The 22,849-nt window shown below is 34.3% G+C and overlaps 1 protein-coding gene across 2 annotated transcripts in view; it reads right to left on the bottom strand.

Annotated features, from left to right (window-relative positions):
* LOC306865026 (serine/threonine-protein kinase OSR1-like) overlaps positions 1-22,849 on the bottom strand; it is a 43,760-nt gene that overhangs the window by 7,534 nt on the left and 13,377 nt on the right. For both annotated transcript variants that reach the window (XM_079409352.1, XM_079409351.1), the window contains exons 3-10: positions 17,115-17,223; positions 9,630-9,771; positions 3,953-4,008; positions 3,188-3,297; positions 2,755-2,856; positions 2,503-2,636; positions 1,798-1,846; positions 992-1,057 (exon numbers count right to left, since the gene is read on the bottom strand). In XM_079409352.1, coding sequence (XP_079265478.1) covers positions 992-1,057; positions 1,798-1,846; positions 2,503-2,636; positions 2,755-2,856; positions 3,188-3,297; positions 3,953-4,008; positions 9,630-9,771; positions 17,115-17,223 — 768 coding nt within the window. The remainder of the gene's footprint in view (positions 1-991; positions 1,058-1,797; positions 1,847-2,502; positions 2,637-2,754; positions 2,857-3,187; positions 3,298-3,952; positions 4,009-9,629; positions 9,772-17,114; positions 17,224-22,849) is intronic.

Consider the following 22,849-nt stretch of genomic DNA (forward strand, 5'->3'; position numbering starts at 1 on the left):
ATTCTAGAGAATTGTGTGCTTCTAATTTTATAGCAACAGTTTGGACAGGACCCTTATCTATTCTAACATGACAGTGCCTCTGTGTATAAAGCAAGGTTCAAAAAGACATGATTGATTCAGTCAGTGTGGAAGAATTTGACTGGTCTGCAGAAAGCCAAGTCCTGATCCCAGCTGAACTCCTCTGGTGTGACTTTATATGCAGACCTTTTCACCAAACACCAATGACTTGTATAGACACTATAAGGACAAAAGTGTTGGGACACCCCCTTCTTTAGAACAGAAAAAGGCACTAACAAAACTGTGGCAACAAAGATGGAAACAAAATTAATGCATTTAAAAATTGTATTTCCATTTCTGTTGCAACAGTTTTGGACGTGTCTAAAATGACAGTACCCTTATGTACAATCATTGGTGTTTGGGGATGAGTTTTTGGCTCAAGGTCTGCATACAAATTGCATATACTGCAATTTGTACTCATAGAAATTACTAAAGTAGTCAAACCTGTTCATGAGAAGGGGGTGACCCAATACTTTTGGCAACATACATACATATACATATGTATATGTATGTATGCACATGCATGTATGTATGTATATATATATATATATATATACGCACACGTTACATTTTTTAAAGTAATTCATAGTTCTGTTTAAATTAGTTTTTCGATTTTTATTTACTTAGTTACAATTTTTACTCAGAAATTGCTAGTAAATTTCATAAATAATTACAAAAACTTTGAAGTAGAAAGACTGAAATAGTACTTTCTTGCAAAACACTCCAAATAATTTGTTTTATTTACAACTGTAGTGATTTTAAACTGGCTAAAATAAATAAGTATGGGAATAAGTATGAGAAGCATATAATAATACTATATAAACATCTCACAATAAAAGGTCATAAAACCGGGCTTAACTCAATAAAAAAAATATTACAACATCATAAAACTAGAAATAATACCCAATAAAATATCACACAACAATTTCCTCACCTTTCTCGCTCTCTCTGTTATTGTAGGTGCTCTCTGTAATAATTTCTCCTGCAGAAATTCATTATTCTGCCAAACAAAACGGAACAGAAAGATTAATATTTTTCTAAATTATTGTAATAACCAAAATTATGGTTCAATCACAACATGGGCTGACACATAAATTCAACTCCAGCCCCCTACTGGGCACTGATTCAAACTGAAGACAGGGAACACCATTTGGCAAATAGTTTATCAGCGAGTTGAAGAGGGATGCTGGGATGCTTATCCCTGCTTTTGTTTAGACACAGACATAACGGCCCAGTCATGAGACTGAACTCAACTGGGATTCATACACAAGGCGGAAAGTAGAGGTATTTATACACACACAAGAAACAGTTCATAAAGAAATTAAAATGTCCCTCATGTCATTTCAAACCAATATGCTGTTATTTTTTGTGAAATACAAAAGACACTTATAAATGTCAAGATTAATATAAAAAGCACCATAAAAATATCACTTAAAATGTATCTGTGTAACAAGAATTTAAAGCTTGCATTCACTGATCTTTTCAAGCTACACCTCTGCATTTGGATTCAAATATAGTGTGAAAGCCACTGTTTGGTTTCAGAAGACATATGGATTACTTTTTCAGTTTTATTGTCCTGTTTTGAGTACAACAGTGGCAATTATGAATTTTTGTAGTATAAAAAAAAAACCATCTAAACATATAATAAAGTTATACAGATTTGCAAAAAAACATGAGGGTGAATAAATGATGACAGAGTAACATGGAAAAATAAAATAAAAAGTAAGTAAAGTTTCTTACCTTGGCTTTCTGGAAGAATTTATGTTTTAAGAGTTCTAATGATGTTGGCCTAAAAAGCAAACACTATTGAAATACATTTGCTGTAGCTTTGTGTTTTCAGGCAATATCAGCAATAAGAGTCATTAGAAAAATAACTAGAAACAAAAAATCTTTTTCCACATTCAAAAGTTTTATACATAAAAGTGTACTTTTAGAAAATGGTTAAAATCATGTCAGCTGAATAAAATATTTGAGCAATTATTTTATATTGAGCAGGTTGTGGTGGCTGCCATGGTGGGATCACTACTTGACATATACGGTTCAAAATTTTGTGAAATGTATACTCTTTCAGCAAGGATGCATTAAATTAATCAAAAGTGACAGTAAAGACATTTGCAGTATAATGTTACAAAAGATTTCTATTACAAATGAATACTGTTCTTTTGAAATTTATGTTCATCAAAAATCTAAATTAAAAAGTTTTCCACAAAAATATATAGACTGGAGTCAGCTTTACAGCACAGGTATAAATAAAAAAATTAAATATAACTTTTTTTTATTTTAAATCGTAACAATATTTCACAATATTACTGTTTTACTGAATGTTTGATCAAATAAATGCAGCTTTGATGAACATTTAAAAAAATCTTCCCGACCCCAAACTTTGGAAAATTAGTGTATTTGTCTCACATGACCCAACAAGATCATTGCGGCTCTACTCAGCACCTTTTTTCTGGGTCCTTCTGCAAACACAACGAGATCATCTTCCTCAAGGATTTTCCATATTTCTTCAACATCTCTTTGTCTGTGATTCCAGTCTCAAGGCAAGGTGGATCATTCTGCAGGGTCAACATCAACACCTGCAAACACAAACACACCCAACATGCTTTAAAAACAACATGTTTCTCATTAGAGGGATGTATGACTGTCTTAAAACAGCTGTGAGATTCATTAGAGTATCTCCAGCTCTTTCCTCACCTTCATAGGAGGGTATTTGTGGTAAGGAGCAGCGCCTGTGGCAAGCTCGATGGCTGTGATCCCAAAACTCCAGATGTCTGCTTTGAAGTCGTAACCTTTCACCTGCACACAAACGGTCACAGATTTGTTTAACATGAGAGATGCATCCATGTGCCAGCAGTTACTGGCAATTTTAGCACTCTGAAGTCTTGAAGATTTTAAAAGGACAAAATAAGAGCTTTAATTGCCCATGTAATTCAGTCCACTGAGAGTGAGAGCCAACAGTTTGAAACTACGAGAGAAAATGCTTCTATTTGGCATTTTTCCAATTTAATACCATGTGATCTCAGGAACTTTGGCCCACTGCATCTTCTTCACTGGAATCAGAATTTGTGAGCGTTTGTTCCTTTGTATGGCTTTAAGTGAGTAGTGGTTGTTGGGCGGAAATACTTACCTGCTCCATCACTTCTGGAGCCATCCAACATGGCGTTCCCACAAACGTCTTCCGCACTTTATTTCGAGTCATGTCACCACCAGTGGCTAAGAACGCACTTACACCGAAATCTAAAGATTAAAAAAAGTTAAAAAATAAAATAAATACATTTCATTGTCCAATATAAGAAACATACTTTATTGTTATTGTATACAATAACAAAATTCAGTATGGCAACCTTCAGAAAGCAACAAAGGACACTTTGAGTATGTTTAAATTAAAAAGGAAACAGTAATCTGTAAAACATTACAAAAATTGTACATGAAATTATACGCTTCAGTATTCAGATGTATAAATTACTTTTTTTAACAATGATAAGAAATGCTTTTCGAGTATCAAATCAGCATATAAGGATGATTTCTGAAGGAGTAATGATGCTGAAAACTCAGCTTTGCATCACAGGAATGAATCACATTTTAAAATATATTTAAACAGTATATATTAAAATATATTATTCAAAAAAAATGTGGCCTTGAGCATAAGAAACTTCTTTCAAAAATATTTAAAAAATCTTAAAACTTACTTTAAACAAAATTTGAAGAATAATAAGACAATTAAATAATAAAAATTTATAAAAAATGACAGGTGAGAAAAAAAGCTCTTCAGCCAGAAATACAGTATTTTTTAAAAAAAATCTGTCTCTTTAAATATCACAGCAGTATGTGGTTTTTTGCATTAGCTGGACTATAATAGGCATATTTCACTGTTAGGCAGAAAGTAAGGTACCTGCGATTTGCACTGATCCGTCCTCCCCCAGCAGGATGTTTCCAGCTTTGAGATCCCTGCGGACAAACACAGGAAGTCTGTCTTTAAGACAAACAAACAGCTATTCAAGAATACAGATGTGGATCTCACTCAGATGGGCGTCTGTACTGACAGTGTAATCCAAAAGAAGTGTTTAATTTATGCACCACTAATGTCACCAAAAGAATAAAAATAACGTTTTTACACAGGTTTCCTTAACACTAGACAAAAACGTTTCATGAATATGATAAATTAAGCGTACTATAGAGCTACTGAAGGAGGATTCAACTAGAATGAAGTCATGTTTAATTATACTATAGGCATACAGCTTCTTGTACAGAAAGTCATTTCAGTTCACTAAAATTAAATTATTTTCAATTGTAGTAAAAAATATTCAAAATGACTTTTATTTTATATTAACTTTAAAGCAATATCACCCTCTCAATAATGCCGCTGGATATTCAGAACCTTGGTGTGAAATTATATTAAAAAATAAAGATGCCACTGGAACCAATAAGAATATATTTAACATGATTAAAGTCAGCTAACATTAATAGGTAATTCACTTTAATATATTATTTGCATCCTGTGTCAAGAGCCTTCTAAAATGTAAGCGTAATTCCCACTTCTTGCATTATATTTTAAAGTCCAGCTGGGGGCAGCAGAGATATGAATTAAACTGAAGCCGCTGACAGACAGTAATGTAAATTAACTTTTGAACATAAGGAGAAGACTTTGTTTCTGTTATCATAACGGTCACATTCTCTTGCCATGACGATATCTAATTATGCACTTCAGGGGTGCAAAACCATAATTGCAACCTTTCTGCAGTATAAGCGCGCGTGCACGTGCACACACACACATTCGGAGAGGCCCCAGTTGTTCACTCCTGCTGGGCAAATCAAAACACACTAACACATGTCCACTCCAAACTCGAGCGCGTTTGGAGGTGTTCCTATAGTGTAACAGATGTTTGGAGACGATTAGAGTGGCTGGTAACACTCCTGCCGTGAGCATGACTGGTAATTGCTTGTATATTTTTTTTAGACTGGGTACTGAGAGGAAAGAACACGTCGGATTTGGAAAACTAGATATAAATATTCAAGAACAAGATGCACATGTGATTGATCTGTGTGTGAACAACACAGAATAGACAGACAAAAATAAATTTTAATAATAATAAAAATTATAATAATAATTATATATATATATATATATATATATATATATATATATATATATATATATATATATATATATATATATATATATATATATATATATATATATATATATATATATATACATGTGTGTGTGTGTGTGTGTGTGTGTGTGTGTGTGTGCATAAACAAACAAAAAAAATAACCAAAAAATAAAATAAAACTAGGATGAAATATAACATTTAAATATTTTGAAATTGAAATGACATAAGATTATGCAGTGTAAAAAAAAAAGGATATTTATTAAAAAATAATTTCAACAAGTAAAGAAAGTCAAAAGTGCCCATAGTGGAAGAAACACCCTGATATGAGTAGATCTCTCAAGTCTCTGAGTCAGACTAAAAGGACACTGATAATTATACTCCACGGATCAGGTATTCAAAAACTTTCCAGAATGCAACTGCATCACCACCATATAAAACCCAGATGGTACTAGGCAATCTGAAGAATGTCAGAACAAAAGCGGAACCGTTTCCTGAGATCTAAGCGATACAGATCGCTTACAGCCCGAACAATGATGTCAGCCTCTGTGGGAGCCATGACAACGTGTTCTGGTTTCCCCAGCTGACACCCATAACAAAGAGAGTCTCAGTGTGAGGACAGACCCAAAGAGTCCATTTGAGTCCGATCACACCAGAGCAGAGACAAGCTCAAAGCTTTACATTGACAAACAGATGGATCTTAAACTGGGGCACGGGTGAGACTCGAGGCAGAGAGTGATTTTTACGCCCATCTGCTGCACTTCACAGGACAGTGAGGATGATGAAGAATTTTGCTGCTTCACTCCCTTTTGACAACTGACTTCATGCCAGTCTTAAGACACGGTGTCTAATTGCATCCTCGAGCGATGTGGAGGATAATGTGTGACTTGCTCCTTGCTGCACATGCGAATAACCCCTCTTCACCTTTCCCTCATATGATTCAGATTACAGGCCAGACACATGCTTAAAGTCTAAAAGACTTCTGTGGCTTTTACTTCATGTTTTTTAGTGTTATATCATAATATTTTCTCAAAAGTTACATAAAGTAAGATTTTAGCTGGGTCTTTCTTTTGTGGAAAAAAACAATAAAAATAAAAATAGTGATTGACAATTTGCATTAATGTTAATCTACCGATCAATCTCAGAAAAAAAAATAACTGAATAAATATATTTCAAATCTTATAAAAATATAATATACAAGAATAAATATCTAATACTTATATTATACAATGTGTGACATACACAAGCATGTACAAATAAATATAAAAAATATACAATATACAGTATACATGTATTATGCGTGTGTGTGCGTGTGTGCGTGCGTGCGTGCACTCATACATACTCCATCCATCCATCCATCCATCCATCCATCCATCCATACACATATATAAATATTAGGGCCGGGACTCGATTAAAAAAATTAATCTAATTAATTAGAGGCTTTGTAATTAATTAATCGAAATTAATCGCATTTTAATCGCATATAAATATTTGACCTGAGAACAGTGAGAAGTAAGTTTTTTTTATATGGATTTTTAAGGGCCAACCAAAGCGGTCTCATCAGCTTCTTTGTCCATGTTCACTGTGGTTTGTTTTTGGCTGTTTCTCAATATGCGTTCTTCAGCGATCTTGTGTCCTTGTGTTCTCGTTCTACGTCATCATTAACCGTCGAAGTTCAGTTCCAATTCTCAAGAACGCAAGTACAGAGGATGCATGAAAGTGCCCGGATATGTTCTTGAAACTGAGGATGCATCGAGTGCAGACTTGAGAGAATCGAGCCGTTAGAAATCCCAGAAAAGGCTGTGGGTGGCCGGTGTACGGAAGCCTGTAAGCTTTAAAGTCGCTCTCACAAATACTTAATGGCTCTTCAAGTTGAAAGTAAACATTTATCGTTTTATTTTGGTTAATTTTAATAAAGTTATAAGACCCGGAGAAAGTCTGCATTTTTATTGGCATATTAAAATGAATCTTAACAGTAAAACATATAACGCTGTAAAATAAAACAATACAATTATATGAAAGTAATATCTATAATAGTATGAAATGTTTTAATAAGTTATGACATTTTGTAATATTTATTGTTCATTGGCCGTTTCTTATGCTGAGACTATGCGGTCAGTTAAGCAAGAACGCAGTAAGTTACATCTCAGTTCTCATAAGTGTGCGTTCTGTGTTCTCGCGTTCTTCCGAGTTCGTTCTTCCAAGGAAGCTTGGCAAGACCGGTCTCCACGAGAACGCAAGTCCGTTCTTTGCGTTCTTGGAATTGAGAAACAGCCTTTAGTCTTTTTTTACAGTCTATGGTCTGAACGCTAGTTGGTGCTCCAGTATAATCGGTCCGCCGAAACTCATCCAGGGAGAAACGTTCCGCGGTGCAAAAATAAGTGCGATTAAAATGCGTTAAAAAAATTTAACGCGTTATTTTTGTGTAATTAATTAATCTAAATTAACGCGTTAAAGTCCCGGCCCTAATAAATATATATTAGTCAAACGATTAATCGTCAAATGATTAATCGTATCCAAAATAAAAGTTTGTTTACATAATGTGTGTGTGTGTACGGTGTATATTTAATATGTATACATAAATACACACACATGCATGTACATATTTAAGAAAAATGTTAAGCTTATATATTAAATATATTTATATATTATATAATTTATATAAATATATACATGTAAATTCCTTCAAAATATATGCTGTGTGTCTTTATATATACACATAATAAATATACACAGTACACACACATTATGTAAACAAAACTCTTATTTTGGATGCGATTAATCGTTTGACAGCATATATATATATATATATATATATATATATATATATATATATATATATATATATATATATATATATATATATATATATATATATATATATATATATACACACATATACATATATACACACACACACACATACATACATACACACACACACTGTCTGTCTATGCCCCAACTAGCTCAGTCCATCTTCCAAAAGCTGGGTGTTTGTACATTTTTGTCAGACATCTAAAAATAACACTCAAAAGCCTCTAATAAGTCAAAAACTACCTCCCGTCACACTGGCAGTGCTGTAGAAGCAAAAAGACAAGGTCTCCTTCATTGAGATTCAGAGTCAAGCTTGCAAGTCATGGGTACTTAACCAGACTAAAAGCCTGTGAATTATTTACACTGTCTGCTTTAACAGGCCCGTGCCTGTGGAGAGGCAACAAGGGATATGAGAAGAAAGCAATTAATATAAAAAAGGGAGAGATAGAAAGAGAGAAACAGACAGATGATTTAAATTAACCATCAGTGAGTCATCACCGCAAAGACAGTATTGACGTCTGAAGATGAACGTCTCAGATAACTTAGCAAAGGAATCTTTGATGAGCTTACAAAAAAACTGCCAATGAAACGGTCGTCTACGCTCGGCCTACATCAACTGAGATTTGTATGATTTAAAGATTTAATGATAAAAGACTGAAGGGTACGAATTAGACTGGACGGCTCACTCAGTTTTTCCATGGATTTCTATTGGAAACTGAAGCAGATGTTGATTCTGAAACGTAATTCATTAATTCTATCATTCATCGCCTGAGATTAAGCTGATTTAAATGGAGTCTCGGTCCACAGGCATCCTACAAACCTCCTTTGTGTTGAAACCAGTCAAGTCTTAAAAGGATAGTTCATTTAAAAATGAAAATTGCATCATTTACACACTCACGTCATTTCAAATCTGCATGCTGCTTGTTTTCCTGTAGTGCGCTAAAAAAGTCTTTTCAGCACCATAAAGTTTAATAAAAGCGGTCCATATAAACTTTTGCTCTATATTCCCATCTTCTGAATCATACGATGCGCTTTGCATGAAAGACAAGCCAAAATTTAAGTCAATATTCCATAAAAATCCAGTAAACTGTGCCTAAAACACCCAAGTAATCTGATTGATTAAGAACCAGATTTATAATGTTGGGTCCATCTTGTCGAGTCAAAGTTGAGTCAAAGACCTTAACCAATTGAGTTTGAGTGGGAGATGTTTATTAATGTCTTTTATGTTGTTAATTTTTTTGTCTTCCATGTTATACATGATGTGGATTCAACTGTCCAAAATGTCCGAGTCAAGTTTGAGTACAAGTCTACCCGAACGCGTCCAAATTCATTCATAATTACAGTCCGAGTCCAAGTTCCTCAACTCTGCCAGAATGGTCCGATTTGTAAATGAATTGTTCTTTCAAGCCAACTCATTTCAACAAATAAGTTGATTTGGTTCACTGATTCAATCATTCTAGCTGGGTTTCTTTTCGTCATTGTTGGGGTTTCAAAGATCTGGTCACTATTAAAAAGGGATCTGTGTGAATCTTCTTCTACATTCGCCTTTGGTGTTCAACAGAATACAGCATATGGTTTAAAACAACAAGTAAATAATGACAAATTGCATTTTTAGGTTCCAAACCTTTTCCAAAAGTGTATTACCTGTGGATCTGTCCATTTTTGTGAAGGTACTCAAGACCCTGAAGTACCTCTTTCAGCACAGTAGCTATACTGGGTTCATCCAGTACACCGTTCTTGTGTTCCCCTTTTGAAATGATGTGCTTTATAACATCCAACACAGAGCCTGCAACAAAGACAACACAGAGAGCTGTAAGTAGACATAATGTTATACCCTCTTCGGTAAGCGCAAACACTAGAAGAGCATCTGCGAAAACTTTCATGCCTGAAAGTTTTTCAGAAGTTAAGACAATTTCATAATCTACAAAAATGGCTCTGGCTGCTTCCCAGGAATGTTTGTTGACTTTAATGTTGTTTATATATACACACACACACACACACAAGTTAATTTGATTACGTGACACCCAACAAACCAATAGTTTAAACCCTAAGGAACAGAAATTTGGACACCAAAGCAACTGTACAGTTGGAAAACAATCAATCCTTATTTTTCCCATGACATTTAATTAAGGCATATTCAAGAGTCCATGAGGAGAATGTTCCATCAGCAACTTTATTAACCAGTTAGGCCATTTTTGAGCTTGGAGGATGGCCAACACCTCCCGCAAACTGACATAAGCTCCTGATGGAAGAGAACGGCATAAACCAAAAAACTGCTGGTCTGGCCACCATTTGTCAGGGAACGCTCTGAAAAGCCTGATTTCAGACATCGGTAAGAAAGATAGTCTGTGCATGCAACCACCCTAGAGTTGTAATTCCTATCCATGTGAAAAGTTGGAGTAAACATTGTAAAAAAATTTTTTTATCCCACTTAGCTCGAGCAATCAAAACTCTCTGAAACGAAATTCTGAGAAACTGAATTCCCAGAGTTCTGATCAAGTTAACTGCTGTGGCATCACAGAGCTCTCTTCACTGACACCGAAAGCGGAACTTTAAACCCTCGGGACAGAGAGGAGGTCAAGCAACGTGCCGTCAGCAGAGTGGGCAGCTGGCCAGTGTGTTTGTGGGACAGAGTGACAGTCCAGAGGCACAAGGATATTTATTAGAATGCAAACATGATATTAATTTTAAAAAAAGTAATAATACAAAACCGAAATGTATGAAATGTTTCTTGAGCAGCAAATCAGCATATTGGAATGATTTCTGAAGGATCATGAAACTTTGAAGACTGGAGTAATGATGCTGAAAATTCACTTTATGACATTAAAATACAAAACATTTTAAATTGTAATAACAGGCCTATTTCACAATATTACACTTTTTAATGTATTAGCAATTTAAATAACATTCACAACCACCTTTCAGCCATTTCAGAGCAAATACAAAAATACAAACACTGAATATGGTCAAAAGGGTGAAAAATACAAATATACAATTTTGCACAGGCCCAGAATACTGTATTAAAGTGCAGCATGACTCACCAGGAAAAACTGAGAAATCATAGCCCTGGAAATCTAGGTAGTTTATCACACCCACACCCCAGTTCATGGTAAAAGTAATTCCAAGAAACAGAAAAAGGGTTCATGTGTTTTCTTATTTTGGTTTCTTTTTTTTCTTCTTTCTACAGTTCATTCTTCTTCCATGGATTTAAAAAAAAGGCACCAACGACCTCCAAGAGGCCTGAAGGCCGTTTCATATAAAACTCAAATAAGTGAGCATTCGAATGAAAGACAAACAAGACAGCGAAAGTGTGTGTGTGCGGGCATGTGTGTGGCATGAAGCCAGCGCACTGCTGACTGAGCGAACAGCACATCAAATTTCAACCTGGATTAAGAGCAGTCAAGCTCTTACAGAGAGAGAGAGAGAGAGAGATCTTGGCAAATGACACTCCATTAGTTTACAAACCCGTGAGAGGCTGATGGGTGGGGCGGTTGAGTAAACCCAGCAAACATGCTTAGCGTCAAGAGATAAAAATGTACTAATTTCCTACAACTCCCCTCAATATCTCGAGCTCTAGAGTTAATATTAACTTAAACACACAGTTCACCCAAAAATATAAAACTCATGTTGTTACAAACCACATGACTTTCTTCAGTGGAACATGAAAGGAGATATTTAGCAGAATGTTCATGCTGCTCTTTTCCATACAATGAAAGTGAATGGTAACCTTGTGTTGTTACGCTAAGACAATTACAAAAAGCACAATAAAAGCTCTCTGAAAAAACAAAACAATTTGACAGATATATTTCCTTCCGAAGACATTTAATAACTTTGAAATATAGTGCACAAGTTTTGTGAATCACTTTTTTTAGTCACATTCATTGTATGGAAAACAGCAACTTGAACATCTTGAAGAAAATCATATAGGTTAAGAGGAACATGAGGGTGAACCACCCAAAAAATTTCATTTTTGAATGAGCTAAACCTTTAACTATGAATATAAGGTGCTCATCAACAAAACTCGTCCTGTGTCAGATCACAAGAATGTTGCTCATCCTGGAACGCCACAACCATGTGAAGCCCCATGCTGAGGTGTGATTGAGATGTGACCGTAAACGCTTCTCATTTCATTAAATACCATATAAATCAATTTGTCTGAGCCAAAATTTCTATCCAAATTCTCTCGCAAGTAACTGTGACGATGTGGCGCAAAAGCATTTTTGATCTTCTCTTGTGACACTTTGAGGAAAAGTATCACCAGGAAATCTCCCCAATGCCCAGTCTGTAATTCCAATTATGCTTCCACAACAGGAAAAGAAAATGACTCTTTGTCCAACAGTTGTCAGACTATCTGACACTGCTGGCTTCCTAAGGATCCTGCATTGGCGTGGGTGGAACATGCCATGTTGTGCCCACTGGGCTAAAGGGCACAAGGCCATACGGGGCCGATGGTGAGGGAAAGATTACTCCAAGACTTTTCACAAAAACAAACGTGTGTGTGTGTGTTTCGTACTCTTATGTCTGTGTATGATTAAGTATATTAATATGCTAAACTTTATCTAAGTGGCTTTTTCATCTTGAAACTGTGAGACACAGTCATTACTTTTAGTACTGGATGGATGGATGACATTTGGCTCCTATGAAAAGTTTGAATAAGTCATTTTTAAAACAATTTTTGTAATATTTTACATAATCGAGCATATAAAAAAATTATGTGAGCTTAAATAAATTGTATTACACCATTTCATGCTAATTTAATACATTTTATATATAAAATGCAAAAATAAATAAAATAAAATAGTTATTGGAATTGTAGATGTGGTGTGTAGAAATATGTATATTATTGCACAGGAAAAACTACTTTTTTCTAATATTTTAAATATTCTATAAATAAAGTGTTTAAGCATAAATGAACTTCATTACGCAAAATTTATATTTTAATGTATGATAGGATGCAATAAATAAATGAATATCTTATTTTTGCTGATGCTTAGAAAATGTCTATATTAATCACAAAAGTTGGAGTCGGCTACAGCTTTTATTATTTAAAATTCTTCAGTTCATTTTTTTTTTTAAACATATGTACACCAATGGCATCTGTTTTGTAGAACGACCCATTTACATCCAGAACAGAACAGAGGTAACAGGCAACAATGTGTGCTGAAGTTGTAAAACTCCCATCTAGCTGTAAAAGATCTACTCACAAGTGCTGTTGAGAGGCCGGAGAGGGCAGCCTCTTTTGTGCTTTGTGCTAATGAAGGTATTGATCGTACTCCTATCTCGCATACCTTTGTACCCAACAAACAGGGCAGGCTGAGAAGCTGACTTTCTTTTTTTCCGGCCTTCCTGTAAATGCCACAAATTAATAAATTCAATTTAAGGCCATTTTATCTTCAGGGCAGTATAGAGTAGACAAGAAAGCTGAGGGAATGTCGAGTATTATATTGCTAAAAACATACAATTTTTCTAGTAAACCTAAAAAATTTAGATAATTTGTTTTGTAGTTCTTTCCTAAAAACACTTCCTGTGCTGACACTATAGAATGCTATCATTCGAGCAGCTTTGTGCAAAATCACATTCCCATTTACGTCATTACTTCCGACAGTTGTCAAAGGGAATATCACACACATGAGATGGTTAAACATTTCAAGGACAGCTTCAGGCCACCACCCAACAGATGGCTTTGTGCAGTATGGCTCTTTAACATTCACTGAAGGGGACTGACACATTTTTGCCTTCATAATCAAAGGGACAGTTCATAAAACTTGTCAGTATTTACTCACCATCATGTCAATCCAAACCTGTATGACTTAGTTTTTTTTCTTTGCAAAACACCAGAGGAAGCTATTTTAAGTAATGTTTTACCTGTTTTTAATCCATACAATGGAAGTCAATGGAAGTCAAGCAACACTGTTTAAACCCCATTGAATTTCATTGAATAGACAATACAAAAACAGACATTTTTCAAATGTGTTCACAGGAAAAATTAACAGGGACTCTGCAGGTTTTAGGAAGGTAAATTTAAGACTTTAAGCCCTTTTATAAGATGAAGTAAAGAAAATAGAAGGAATAAATCCAAAGGAACACAATGTCAATGTTTTGTATTAGCAATGGTTCGGAGTTTGGAAATACACCTTCTAACAAATTTCCAAATTTATTATTAAAATAAAATAAAATAAAATAATAAAAAAAGGCTTGAATGCCCCCAAAAACAAATTTTTAGTGTACCTTCTGATTACACTGCAAAGAGTGTTCTTCTTCAGCATTTTTTTATTTATTTTCCAGTCAGTATGCATTTACTTGAAGCAAAATAACCTAAAATATGAAGTCCTGTTTTATGAGAAATTTATCAAAATTAAAATTAGTTTACGATTAAAACAAGAACAAACGTGCCAATTGGCTCAGAAAAAAAATCAGCTTAATTCAATAGGAAAACAAGTTCTCACGCCCACTGACTTTTTTTTTTTTAAACATAACTCACTTAATTTTGTTCAATTTCTCAGAAAGACTTCAATCTGCATCTCAAGTAAACGTATCATGATTTAAGGATGTTTAGATATTTGTATTGGAAAACAAAACATATTGAGGAACATCATTTTTTTATGAGGAAGATATTCATTCATTTTGTATGCAACATTTAATGCCACAACTTTATGAATCTAAAACTTTCTGCTCTGATTTAGGACCTTTTTAGGCCTTATTTGTGAAATGGCGAATTTAGAAATCCTGAATAAAGGCATAGATGTTTGAGTAAATGACAATTTTCACTTAGCTGAACTATCCCTTTTTTTACACAATAAAAGCACAGCAGCTGCCCCTGAAAAATCTCTATAATCAGTTGTGAATCTATTAAACGAAGCCGCCTGCCCCTCTTGATGAGAGAGCCATTATTATTTAAGATGGTGCCCACTGTTATGTGCCCTGTGTGCCGAGAGTCCAGCTGTGAGACGGACGCCTGCATGCTTGTCCTACCTTCATATTTAAGAAGGGCAGCGTGCCACCTGGGCATCTTCAGTTGGCAGAAGCAGGAGGGCATGACTGCTGATGACAGGCATAAAATGAACAGCGATTATCCAGACAGAGTGATTTCAGCTCTGCACCGAGGGAAGAAAGGCCGTGTCCCACGACTGTCAGTGTCAGCACGAGCCAGACTATAATCTCCCTGTCCAGCACTTGGCTGCGTCTGGGAGAGAACATTACACGCTGGCTTGAAACATATCATCAAACTCTCAGCAGTAGCTTTACACAGTGGGGTCGGGGAAGCTCTACTGGAGCTTAAGGACGCAATGAAATCAAGCTCAGTATAAAACTTTGAAATAAAACAATTTACAGTCACTCAGCACCTTCACAACTGCAAAAAAGACGACAAATTCCAATCTGTTTGCACAATGTAATGTGTCAGAACAAAGATATGCTGTGCATGTCTTAGGAGAAATCTTCAAGAACCAGACTGACAAGATTGTAAGGCTGAAGAGCGTGAGAAAAAATATATTTTGTGATAAAAACAATCACATTTCATGATTTAAAATGTGATTTTTAAAAATCCAGGTTTGCTGTGCTTGTTTATAATTTTTGGTGGTTATTAATAATAATTAAAAAATATAATAATTACTTAAAAAAAGTAATAAATGTAAAAAAATAAATCAATAAAAAAAATATATTGCAATTTTACACTAAAATCAAATTTAAAAAAAATCAAGCAAAATAAAATAGTAATTTTATATTAAACTGCAACTGTTAAATTTCAATAATATTTATAACTGTTTTCCTTACTGAACTAACTTTTAGTATTAAAATAACGAAGTTCATACAATCATTTCATTAAATCACTACCTTTGTGATTAGATAATTGCATAAAGCCATATAGCCATATTTCGGTTTAATTTTGATTAATCATGCAGCTCTACATGATCATCAGAAGATATCTATCCTTGAAGCAGCCAATCATAATGCAATACTGCCCTAAGAAATCCTGCATCCTATGAGTCTCAGGTTGCCGCAGCACTAATGCATCTGCTGTAATTAACAACGGTTTGTGATTAACTCCGTAGGGGAGCCTCTGGCAGACTCCATTATCATTCTAACGGGTCATTTGAGATCCTAATCAGTGGCTGGTACTCAAAACTGAAATACAAATGCATAAATGTATTTCTATTACCAACAGAAACCATCCATATATTTAGGCAAACCCTAATTCAAAGACAGTGTTTGACAGATGAAGGACTGTTCGATGATCTACACACACTGTATATGGATACAGCCATCAAAGAATGCTCATCGTGGGTGAAACATTCATTTGACTTAAATAGAGCAGAACTACACTTTTTTAATTAAAAGTTATGATGTTTTGTTCTCTTACCATGTAAAAGTTTGGGGTCAGTAAGGTATTTTTTAAAAAGAAATTACTTTTATTCAGTAAGGATGCATTAAATTGTTTAAAAGTATCAGTAAAGACATTGATAATGTTCCAAAAGATTTCTATTTCAAATAAGCACTGTTCTTTTGAACTTTCTATTCATCAAAGAATCCTAAAAATATCAAGCAGCCCAACTGTGTTCAGCATTTATGATAATAATAAATGTTATTTGAGCACTAAATCAGCATATTTGAATGATTTCTGAAAGATCATGGGAATGAAAATTCAGGTCACAGAAATAAATTACATTTTAGAAGATATCTCAACAGAAGTTATTTAAAATTGTACATTTACATTTCACAATACCACCATTTTTACTGTATTTGTGATTGTATCCGCATAAAATACTTATAAAAAAACAACTTTATTATTTAAAAAAATCTTACTGAACTTTATTCATAAATTTATATTTTTTTATTAACTTTTTATTATTATTATTTTTCCTGTTTTGTTAAGTTATTAACAGTGTGTCTTTCTCAATAGAAAATTTTTTGAGTTAATTTACTTCTTTCAAAGCTCCTTCAGATGCTGCTTTCAAAAACTGACAAAATTTCTCTCAGAAGACAGGATAATGCATAAATATTGAAATCAGACATGTCTTGATGTCTTCCTATCCCTGAATAGCCTTTCTTCAGCATATGGACACAGCCAATGACATAGATGAAAATTAAATGTTTGGATTGGCTGAAAAAGAACCGGTGGGCAGGACTTACCACCACCGAGCAGCTTCATGACCAACCACAGCTCATCCTTCACCACGAACGAGGTGTAATACGACACAATGTTGGGATGGTGACACTGACTCATTGCCTGAATCTCTTTCTAGAGAGAGAGAGAGAGAGAGAAAAGAGACAATCACTCTTCATTGACAGTAACCTGATTTAACCAATATCCTTTCTAAATGATTTAGAGTGTGCAATAATTGGACAAAACAATAAATTGCTTCCTGGAGGGGAGTACGAAACTCAGGAATCAGCACATTTGCTGGTCATAGACCAAAGCAGCTCTGTGTATACAGTCATACAGTATGTGGTCCAGAATGCAGTGGGCCTCGTGGCTTAACCAAATAACTGTGGTGCCTTAGAATGGTGCCACTCCAGATCTGGATTAATGTTTAAACAAGTCTGGCTCAGTTGCACAGTTGGCAAACCTTCAGGATCAGTGCAGATATTTACACACTTCAGGTGAAATAGTAGTTTTTATTAGCTCACTCACCACAAAGCACGTACAAACTGTAAAAATAAACAACATCCATCCAAGCATGCTGTAAACACCATGACACCCTCATCTGACTGCCAAACACAGCCTGTTCCAAATAACCAAGGAATCCAAATAAATGTGTATATGTTACTGTCGATATCCATCAGAAAACGCCGCTGCTAGACAGATTTTTAGGCATTCGAAAACAAGCAGTTTTCCTCTCCATCCCCTGTTTATTTGTTGGTCTTTCCAGTTGACGGAGCAGTTGAAGTGAAACCCATGCAGCTCGGAGAGAATGACAGCTGAGGTAAAGTATGGGACTGCAGCCGAATCCATCACTCTGAGCTATCCCCAACTCATTTGATGTTGGGGGCTTACTAATGATATTACAAAGCAATTCTGCTGTTTCTATTTTGCTCTCAGGCCCAGGCTTGTTCAATTTGTTACAAGCAATGCAAAGCAATCAATATGAGAAACTAAAAAAAACTGCAGGGTTAACGCTAATGAACGGCCACATGACTTCATACCTTCACAAAGCTGAAGCTTCCTACAGTCCTGTGCTGGTTTGTTAAAATTAAAATGAATGGGGACCACAGCTTTCAAGCTTCAAAAGGGATGCAAAAGCACCATAAAAAGTGCCCATTTACTGCAGTTATATGGAAATATATAAAGGTCATTGACGTATAAGGATTTTCAACAGGCCAATTTTAAAATACAAAAAATTATAATATTTACTGTAATTGTTCAAACATTAAGAATGTTGTGCACACAAATTCATATTAAAATTTAAAATTAAGTGATTTGTGTTTTTTCATCTAGATGATTTGGCTGTAGCCTTAAATGTCATGTGGTGCGACCATGATTTATATTACAATTAAATAATTTCCTTAACATGCTTAACATTTAAAAAAAAAAATGTTATCAGTAATTAAAGCGTTTAGAAAAAGTATTTGCATTTAATTTGAGTTTTTGTAAATAATGATCTCTTATTTTTGTTCTATAATTTCAGAGTTGCCTTCTTAAATGTAGTTAACAGACTTATTTTTCCTGCAAATTGCACAAAACTGAAAAATATTTTAAAAATACTATTCACTTAAGCATACTGTAGTAGTGATTCATATTTCAACCACAGAAATTTGATTTTATTTTTATTTTAATACAGTTACTGCTATTATTGGTCGCACCACATGATGAGTGGTCGCTCCAAATGACAAAAATACCTTATATCATTAAAAATCTATTTAAAAAGACGTGAAAAGTGCAGCATGTGGCATTAACTGCAAGCATTTCTTTAGCCCCAGTTATTTCTGTACTTTGCCCAATATTGGCTGCTCAAATTACCCTTTCGCTGAGAGTTCGATTAACAGACAGTCTGACATATTATAACGCCGAAAATCAAACCAGACAGGAGAGTAAATTAACGTTGGTGGGCTTGAACTTGAAAAAATGGTGTGTACTGACATCTTTTCACAGTTGAAACAAGATACCTTCTGATGTTCATTCATGTTTATTTCATGCTATGACTAGTAAAGATGAAGAGATGATTGGTTCATGTGCCGCTTGAAATGAGACGCTACAGCGATCTGTCACTACATGTTAAAGAGCCACAAAACAGTATTTTTTTTTTTTTTTTTTAATGACCAAATTTGAACACTGAGGCTTTGATTCATACTAAAAGTAACCAGCTCTCTCTTGTCTGTCAGTGTCCTTTTTGCTCCGTGATGTATTTTTCAATGTGTGAGAACATGATGTGTGGCATAAAAGTGCCATGGTTTGTCGGACATAGCAACAGTAACTAAGGGGGGTGGGTCTTTGCAAAAGGTAAATTTAGAGTAGGGGGAGGTTGCTGGCTCAGATTCTGAGATGACAACATGAATATCTTTCTTTTTGTAGAAAATTACTTCTGGAGTTTGTGCTAGACTGAAGGGTCAGAATTAACATGCTGCCTATGGTGAGTGTTTATTTTACTTTGTTTGGCAGTATAATCTGGTAGAATAGATTAAAATAGTTATTAATAAATAAATAATAATTTACTAATAAATGCATATACATTTTTTTTTTTCATTTTTTCTCATATTGTACAAAGAATAAACAGTCTGAAATTAATGAAAATACATAAGAAAATATTCCAAATTATACTAAAATAAAGTATTCTATGTATATAAACCAACAATTGAACATAAAAGCAAAAAACTGCCAATCTGGGACATATATCTATAATGGAAAACACTCTGCAGTGGTCGCACCACATGATATTTTCAAATTCAATCAAAATTTACAAGCAAAGAATTGTTCACCTAAACAAAACAAGCTAGCTAGCTTCACACAAAAGGCCATTATGAAATTTATAATGAAAATAAATAATTGCAGAAATAACTTTTTTGAGGTCATACCACATGATATCTAAATGTGGTCACTACATACCAGCCGTTAAAAATATAATTTTTTTCCAGATTTGAAAGAGACAAACCTGCTTGATGCTTCCATAGGTCCTATGGACAGAATAATTACAAATAACTAATGTTTTTTTGAAAAGTTAAAGTGAGTTCATACATGGGAGAGGCCCTTCATATATATGGCATCTTTATTATGCATTTAAACCTATTTTTAACTGAGAAAATGCAATCGTTAAAAATTTAGGCGTCATGTCATTGACCCATATATTTATTTATATTTCACATGGAAAAGAGTGACTTATTTAAAAAAAATAAAAAGTATTTAGATAAATTGTTTATATATTTACAACGAAAAACAATAAAATAGCTTCAAAAAGATGCAAAGGCACAATAAAAGTACCCATTCACTGTAGTTACACATTTTTTATATATAAAATAAAATGGAAAGAAATTAAATAAAAATTTAAAACAAACAAAAATAAATAAATAATAAAAAAATAGCCTCAATAAGGATGAAAAACACCATTAAAGTACTTATTCATTTGAGTTACATGGAAAACTGTTTTGTTTAATACAAATTTACAGATTTTTTTTTATTCTATTTTAATGAAATAAAATACAAAACATTTTGATTTGAATTTTATAACTGGAATGTTTAAGCACTTTTAAGTCAGGTATAAATGATTATTTGAACTGAGTTGCTAATGTTGAAAAGCCAAACCTAACAAACCCACAAAAGTCTTTTGCAATCACTACTCAATAGTCCAGTACTACAGGAATGACAGAAATGGCAGAGACGAGTATGAAATCAGCATGCCTCAACTCAACCTGTTCTAAAGCCTGCATTTACACTGCATACAATTTACACCAACACTACCCTTCTAAATTAACTAATGTTTGAATATAATCATATGCTACTTTGTAATCCATACAAGTATGGTAATGAAATGAAGCAAAAATGTAGCCATGTGGTAATTAAGTGCACCACTCTGTTTCAAACGAATGGGACGGGTTGCAGCAATCTCCTCCAATATTTAGATAAAATGTCAATAAGAAAACATGCCATTTCAAGTTCCTGAAAAACAAATCATTGGCAATTGCACTTTCCAAGTCGAGTCCTCAAATGACCCTGTGAACATGAGCCATGTTTTCCACTGACCCAAAAAATAAAGCGCAATCATGTATGCCAGTCAACACAAAGCTCTTCCCGTGCCAAAACCGTGGGGTCACTGACACCCCAACAGTGGGCCACTGGGTATGTCCCACCCCCCTGTCCCAAAGCTGGACTTAATTCAACAATTCAGTCAGCTTTGGCTGGCTCCACAAAGCCTGTGTCCAGTTCCTTGATGGACACCAGGTTGAGGGCGTATGAAAACAATAACACACGGGGTGGGCTTTGGACGTTCACTAGCTAGCACTCCATCTGCGTTCTCACAGTAGAAGCCGAGGGTCATCTCAGCTTGGCTGGCCGATGTCTACCCAAGAGAGACAAAAACAATAGCCTAAACAGGGAGGGTGACATCAAGAGACTGTTTGCCACCCGATTCCTGAACGTCCAGAGGACAATGAGCAGAGAAAAGCACTGAGACTCTTTGTCTGCAGTTATGTCACTGCCTTTCTGCCACCATGCCCAGTGGAAAAAACACTTTCCTTCTTCCTCAGAGCAAATTTGTCACTCAATATATGAGGCTCCCCAGTAAACGTTTCCATTTGAATTAAAATTACGTCAAAGCCTGGGGTAAACCTTTGTGAATTTGGTTATTCAGGCAAATTCTTTATTGAAACTATCCACTGACAAGCACTTGAAATCTATGGCAATGAATGGGAAAACCATCTAGGATGATGACCTGCTATCATCATTTGGTCTCTTCAGCTTTCAGATTGAATACAGAAGAGACACCTGTGTGCATTTATGATCCAACAATCACTTTGCATTGACCCATTGATAGTCTCACATTGCCCTGATCCCTCATGACCACAGTTATGCCAACAGAGGGAAAAAAAACAAGCTCTCTTTCCATTAGCTTGAAAATCAGATTAAAACAGGTCAGCAGGATATTTAGCTGATTCACTTTCAGAAAAGCACAAACAATTTTAAGTGCATTTCCTTAAAGGAAAGTTGCTCTCCTGCAGTCATGTATCAGAAACACACTTATTTGATTCACACAAAGCAAATTTTAGCTACCTTAAAAAATGGCTGCATGTTTTGGCAAAAAATAGCTATTTTAACAAGTATTACAATTGCAGTTTGATTTTTCATGATCATTTATGATTATTTGATAATTTAACATCTTGTAATGCTGATAGTATAATTATACAATATATAATTTACAGTTGCAAAAAATATAATAATGATAATTGTTATTTATAATAATAATAATAATAATAATAATAATAAGTAGAAGAAATATTAAAATCATTATACAATAGCAATATTTAATATTTGAACAAGTGGTTCAGTTGCAAAAAACTGAAGGAAGACCTTTGACCACATTAGTTTCAAAAATTGATGCACCAAAATGATTTCTTTACGGTAACACCAAAAGTAAAGCTGTCATTTAGCCAAAAACCAATACTGAAACAGAAAATAACGTTTATTTCATAATCAAATTTATTTAATAATCAACACTGAAATAAAAAGTTATATATAAACAGTTAAATTGTTCATATCAATGTTTTAACTAGAAGTGTTTCTCAACAATTCATTGTTGAAATAAATCAGTAAATAAATTAAACAAATGTAATAAACTTATTTATTATTACTTATTCAAACAGTACACATGTAAAAATATAATGAATATGTACTATAGTAAAATATGAGGAATATGTACTATATAGCAAAATGCTTATTT

This window comes from Barbus barbus (assembly GCF_936440315.1).
Source record: "Barbus barbus genome assembly, chromosome: 46".
In the NCBI taxonomy this organism is placed as follows: Eukaryota; Metazoa; Chordata; class Actinopteri; order Cypriniformes; family Cyprinidae; genus Barbus; species Barbus barbus.